Genomic DNA, 6,803 nt, shown 5'->3' with positions numbered 1-6,803 from the left:
GAACATGAATAAGATCCATGCTATCCATTAAGTGCATGCATTACCGCACGGACAACCCCAGGTGACTGAGATTGGAAGTCCTAGAATTTGCCCGATTGAGATTGATCATTGATCAGACGGCCAGGGTCATCTATCCATGGGTGACTATAGATAGATCAATGGTTGTAATCATTCTATGGCAGATTTATAGCTTATACTCAATAGAGATCATCAAGATTGTGGGCCCCACTGTGGTGTGTTTCTTCCAAACCCTGGCATCGCGGGACTGGAATAGTCCACGCAACGTAATTTAGCTAGCATGTAAAACACCTTAGGTCTTTTGGCCCCACCATGATGTATATGTGAAATCCACTCCATCCATCAGGTGGTAATCCTTATGTTTGTGGTTGATCAGTCACACATAAAATTTGAATGGGCCACAACATTGGAAGTGAAACTAAAGCTGGGCATGGGGCAACTCGACTTGGCAAAGTCGACTTGTCCGACTTGATCCGAACCAAGTAGGTGAGTCGATCTGAATCGAGTTGTGAGTTGAGTCCGAGTTACCTGGTAATTTGACTCGACTCGATCCCAAACTTGACTCGTACACACACACATATTAAAAAAATAAATAGATCTGACATTTCATATTTGAAATACGGTGTAGTTGACAGAGAGGCTGCAATTCTAGCAAGTGAATCTAGGTTTTGAGTTGTGATTTCATTCCTTAGATACCCTTTTGTACCTAACCCAACTTGGTACTTGTGACTGGGTTGGACTCGGTCCGGATTAGTCAAGGCCAGACTTGGACTTGGATTGGGTCAGGCATGCTAGACTCGGTATCGAGTCGGGTCAAGTTCGGGTCAGGCCTATTTCAAAACTGAACAAGTCGGGTCAGCCCTAACTCAGTCCGACTTGAGTCGATGCCCATCTCTACTTAAAACCTTTAAATTCTTACATCACGTGGTTTGATAATTTTAGATCGGGTTGATTTTTTTATTTTTATTTTTTAATCTTCCTTGAGTCACAAGGGTTTGACTAAAGATGTGGCCCCACATACAAACCTATGCATTCCCTATAATGTGATTGACGTGAGCCGTGAATTTGGATAATTTTTGAGCCATATTCTTGCATCAAGGAGCGCACATGATGGTTCGAACTGGGGCAAGCTCATCCAAGCCTGGGCACATAATAAGACTTAAACCTAAACCCAATTAAGACTAAAATGGAAAGGCTCAAGCCTAGCTTTACAAATTAATAATCGGTTTAACTCCGGTTGAACCTATTTAACATCTCTAAAATTGGAATAGTCATCTAAGATAATATTAATTGATATTAAAAGTTATTCGGAAGAATATTAATTACTATTGAAATCATAATTAAAATATTTATTTAGAAAAATATTAATTGCTATTAATAAGTTATTTAATATATATTACTAATTACATATTTAAATTTTTTTTAAAGGACGTGTAAGTTATGAATATTCTCTCGGAAACCATAAATGGTTGGGCTAAGCATGACTTAAGGCAGGCTTTATGGGCTTCATTTTTAGGCCCTAGCTCGGTTCTTGAGTCACATATGCCAGCTCAAATCTAACCCGAAGTGGGTCAAGCCCTAGAGCCTGACAGGCCGACCCTAAGATTAAGTATCCTGTAGGGGTGTGGGGTCCATTGCTCCTTTTTTGGGTAACCAGGGCTGAAAATCGGCCGTCATTGGATGGGGGCCAGTGCATGGGCCTAAAGTTGAGCCGGATCCAGCCGTTGGATCCAATGGTCCTGGACCTAATCTTGATTTGGCCATCAATAGAAATGCTATGGAACTTGGGATTGGGTCAGGCCTATTTGATTATTGGGCTTTATAATCAAGCTATGATCTGTCTGAAAATCTAGCCCGAATCCCTGTATGTAGCCACTGGGCCTGGAGTGAAGATCTTACGGTCCATACGGTGCTTTCTTTTTTTTATAAAAAAAATAAAATTATTATTATTATTATTATTATTTATTTATTTTTAATCTGTGGAGTAAACTGAAAAAATGATAAGAAACCAACAATCTCAACCATCTGATCATAGACATCAGATAGGTGGTTCTAGAGAAAAATGGTGAACAATCCAAATTTAACATTGCCCACAAGTTGGACGGTTAAGATCACCTGATCAGAGTGATTTAATAGTATGTGTCCTCCAAAGTGGCCCCCACAATTTTGCAGATTGCACACAATGGCTGCCTACCATGATGCTTGTGTGACATCCACTCCATCCATCAGTTTCTCTAGCTCATGTTAGTACGTGATCCCTGAAATGAGGCAGATTCAAAACTCAGATGGGCCACACTATAAGATATAGCAGGAATTGAACGCCCAGAATTGAAATGTTATTGGGGCCCACCATGATGTTTATATGCCGTCTAACCTGTTCAGAAGGTAATTTTCACAAGGATGAAGGGAAAACACCAATACTCATTAGTGGAAAATAACTATATTGTTATCCCACTATCATCCATGAAAAATACATATAAATATCTAAAGCTTGTAAGCACCAACATAAGGCATGACCATAGATCCTAGCCATTGAATACCAACAAAATGCATGACCCGTGGATCGTAACCATAAACTCCCCTTCTTTTGTTTTTTTTTTTTTAATTTTTTTTCACTTCACTAAAGTAATTACAATCATTTCAAAAATAATAATAATCTGATACCTCGATTATCTCACCCTTATCATTAAGCCGCACTACAATCACGGTGTATGGGTGCTCATAAAAACATGTTGGATATTCGGATGAACGTTAAAACTGCTTTTCTTTCATACGAGTTTTAAAGAACCTGTTCTTCACTAGAGATGAATTACCATACACCTTGAATTGTTTGTGAACTTGGTAATCTATGAATGCTTATAAAACATTTTAGATTTTCAGATTGATGTTAAAACTGCTTATATGTATATATAGGGGAAAGGTTCTATGCTGTCGAGCTCATGGGAACTTCCCATGATGTTGAGCTGTGTGGGTCCCACCGTGATGCGTGTCGAACATCTACCCCATCAATCAGATGCGACATTCCATGATGGGCTTAGGAATTAAAAATCAAGTCAATCCGTTACTTTTTTGGGCCACACCACATATAAAAGTTGAGAGGGGCGACCCTCCATTAAAACATTTATAATCATTTTTTGGACCCACCGAGATGTAGTTCACAAATCCAACCCATCCATTATGTGTGTCCCACTTGGATGAGGGGTAAAACCAAGTTTCAAATGCATCCAAATTTCATGTGGGCCCCAATTAGTGGTTTTATATGTTTTAGGCATGTTTTCACATGATTTTAGATGGTATGGCCCACCTGAGTTCTGTATACGGCTGATTTTGGGATATCCCATAATTTAAAGGGGAACCATCAAATGCATGGTGTTGATGTTCGACACACATCACGGTGGGGCCCACACAACTTGATCTCATGGGAAGTTCCCATGAGCTCGACCGCATAGAACCTTTTCCATATATATATATATATATAGATAAAACTTAAGTTTAAAAGAGCCTTCCATTGCTAATGAAGATAAATTACCAAATGCCTTCAACTGTCCATGGGCCCAATTGCAATGTTTGTGTGGCATCCAATATGTGCATCAAATGCACCCCAACATGAAGATTGGATGCCCAAAAAATAAAGCTAAGCAATACCTAAGTGGGCCACACCATAAAAAGGCAATGTAAAAGTGTGCCTAACCCTAGAAATTCAAGGTGTGGCAGCTTGGTTTTTTAGGGCATCCCTTCATCTTGGTGGGGCTCACCTTGTGAACAAGTTGGACACACGGCATGGTGCACGTTACGCACAATCTAGTTTATGGTGGGCCTTGTTAGCTAATGGTAAGCCATGGTCTAGACCGGGAATCTAGTTAATGGTGGACCCAATAGCTAACACTAAACCATCGGCTGGATGAGGGAGAAGTGTGTATGTGTGTGTTGGGGTGGACTAGGTTAGTGTTTCTCCGATGGGTTGACTTGAGGACTTAAATGAGCTTTTGCATGACTCTGCTCGTTATTTAATAATCAAATTAATATTATTTATAAATATTTTAATTAGTGATATGGGTAAAATATCTATGCTATACGATAAGATTTTTTAATCAGAGATAAGAGTATTTTAAGAACTTGAAAATGTAATTATTGTCCAACTGACTGCTCAGATTTCACCCACATTACTAGCTAATGGATTATCTTTTACTTGCAGTAAGTCTTTTCACCGTGAGATTTTTTTTTTAATTTTTAATTTTTTAAAAAATTTTATTTTCTCTCAATCCAATTTCCAATGTGCATGCATGAGGGAACATCTTCATGTGGATGAGATCCACCCCATCAAGCAAGTGCGTCACCTTGTGTCTGGACTAGTGCCCCAAAAATCAGGCTAATTCAACTCAAGTGGGCCACACCATGGAGGACAACTGAGATGGGAAGTCTCATCATTAAAATAGTCCAAATTGCATGTGGGTCCACTATGGTGCTTATATGCAATCCAATGCACTCCCTCCCATTCCACACCAGGATTAACACACACACACACACATATAGAAAACTAAGACATTTTAATACTTATGTTGGCCAAACCATGTGAATTTAAAGGTTTTAGGAATGATTTGATGTCGTTCCTTGCAGTGGTCTTGTAACTCTTGAATTTTACTGAATTTTCAGATCCATGGTGAAAATGTGACGGCTACTGACCGACGGGGTAGATCTGATGCATGTTTGTTCCACATGACAGTCCCAATTTCTCTTTTTCTTTCTCTCCCTCCACATGGGTTGCATATGCCACATTCTCCGATAAAAATAATGAAAGAACATGTAATTACGTGGTGCTTGACTTCTTGGTAAGAGACATTGCTCTCCTAACTAGAGATCTTGGTTTCAAAACACTAATATAAAACTCAACTCAAGTGACTCACTTCAACTTGATTTCAAGTTGAGTTAGTGAGTTTTAGAGTCTGAAATGCAACTAACTCAAGTCATTATTATAGGTTCAATATTTCAAGATATTGAACAAAATATAAGTATTTGAAAACATAGACAAATGTTACGATTAACCACATTACTAGAAAATTAACTATATAAGTGTCTAAAGCTTGTAAATGCCAACATCGGGCGCAACCACAGATCCCAACCATAAACTCCCATTGTTTTCTTCTACTTCACTAAGACGTGTCATAATCTTTTCAAATTTATCATTTAATACCTCCATGATCTCACCATTCTCATTAAAACGCATTCCAATCACATCGTTGATGGATGCTGGTTTTAATGTGTTAGATTTTCGGATGGATGTTAAAACTGTTTTTCTTTTATGTGAGTGCGAACGAGAGGAGTTTTTTAAAATATCACTACCAATGGTGGTAGCTACCCAGAATTCTCCTCTAGGATTCCTTTTGATATTATCTGGGTATCCTGATAGCTGGGTGAAAACTTCAAGGGCTCCGGCTTTAGAACCCTGAAGCCAAAACCTCAAAATTCTTTGGGTGGTGGTCTCGACGATGAGGAGGAATGTGCTATCCTTGCTAATTGCCACTCCATTTCCAAAGGCGAGACCTTCAAGTAACACAGTCACCTCTTTGCTCCGTGGGTCATATTTTAACAATCTTCCTGTCCGATCGCCACTTATAACTACCCATATGTTAGTCCCTACAAGAGAAGAGATTTGATGACAAATAGTCCAATTGAAATTATTAATAGCCAGAGATATATGTAATATTTAATTTCCTCCCATGTATATGGTAATGCATCTCTATAAAAATCTTATTGGGATAAAGCAATAATATAAGAATATTAGAGAAATGTCCAAATATTCTTGCTTTATCATAAAAGATGTAATATTTAATTTCCTTCCATATATATGGTGATGTTCACATGGACCAATGATTAGGCAACTCTATTTATTGTCATTGATTGGGTGGAGAAGTTCCCTCTAGTCCATTAAAGAGGCCTCCCTTGCCCGGTATCTGATAAGTACTATCCAATCCTATTGTCCTTAGAAGAAGAGAACTGGGGTTGTGCCCATTTCAATTTAAATTAGCGTGGCTCAAAAATAAAATTTCTTGCTTCTTGTAAAAGAATAGTGGGAATCATTCTCAATAGAAGATTTTGCTGGTTTCAAGTTATTTCAGAAGCTAAAGCCCTGGAAAGTAAAGATTAAAGATTAGAAGAAAGAGGTCTTTGAAAGTGCGAAGCCAAATACGAAGCGCTTTTAGAAAACAATATTTAAGAACTAGATATTAAGGAGGAAAGCCTACCTTATCAGAAGAGAAGATGGCCAACAGGGAAGAATTTCTATCCAAATACAATATGAAATTGCGAGATAAAAAAATTAAATGGAAGCAACACTCTTGAGCTACATGGTTAAAAGAAAGGGACACCAATACAAAATTCTTTCATGTAATGGTAAGCATCCAAGCTTCTTCAAATAAGATTCAAAGCTTATTGGTGTATGGTAAAACAATAGATAGCAAAGACCACGTGAGCATCGCGATTGTCAATTTCTAGAAAAATCTCTTTGTAAAAGATTAATTGGAGCCACCAACACCTTAACATCTTCATTTCAATAAAATCTCTCAAGAAGAGGTGAAATGGTATGAAAACGCGAGTATTGAAGGAAGAACTCAAATCGACAATGAAGGAGCTAGGCAGCAATAAAGCCCCCAGCTTAGATGGCTTTCCCTTTTTTATTTTATTTTATTTTTAAGGCAGTGAAGTTGGACTTCGAAGAATTTCCTAAATGAATTTGTAGGAGTCCATCTCCCTTTAGAACTGGTAGAAACTTTCATTGCTCTTATTCT

The 6,803-nt window shown here is 38.2% G+C and overlaps 1 protein-coding gene across 1 annotated transcript; it reads right to left on the bottom strand.

Annotated features, from left to right (window-relative positions):
- Positions 1-4,967: 4,967 nt before the first annotated feature.
- LOC131217344 (protein STRICTOSIDINE SYNTHASE-LIKE 10-like) lies at positions 4,968-5,722 on the bottom strand (the record flags this gene model as incomplete). Its single annotated transcript, XM_058212258.1, has 1 exon — positions 4,968-5,722. A coding segment is annotated over one exon (630 nt), but the record flags the coding sequence as incomplete, so codon positions are not given.
- Positions 5,723-6,803: the final 1,081 nt, after the last annotated feature.

The sequence above is a fragment of the Magnolia sinica genome, chromosome 10 (genome assembly GCF_029962835.1).
Source record: "Magnolia sinica isolate HGM2019 chromosome 10, MsV1, whole genome shotgun sequence".
Classification (NCBI taxonomy): domain Eukaryota; kingdom Viridiplantae; phylum Streptophyta; class Magnoliopsida; order Magnoliales; family Magnoliaceae; genus Magnolia; species Magnolia sinica.
Note: the sequence above shows the minus strand (reverse complement) of the source record. Positions and strands in the feature narration are given on the sequence as shown.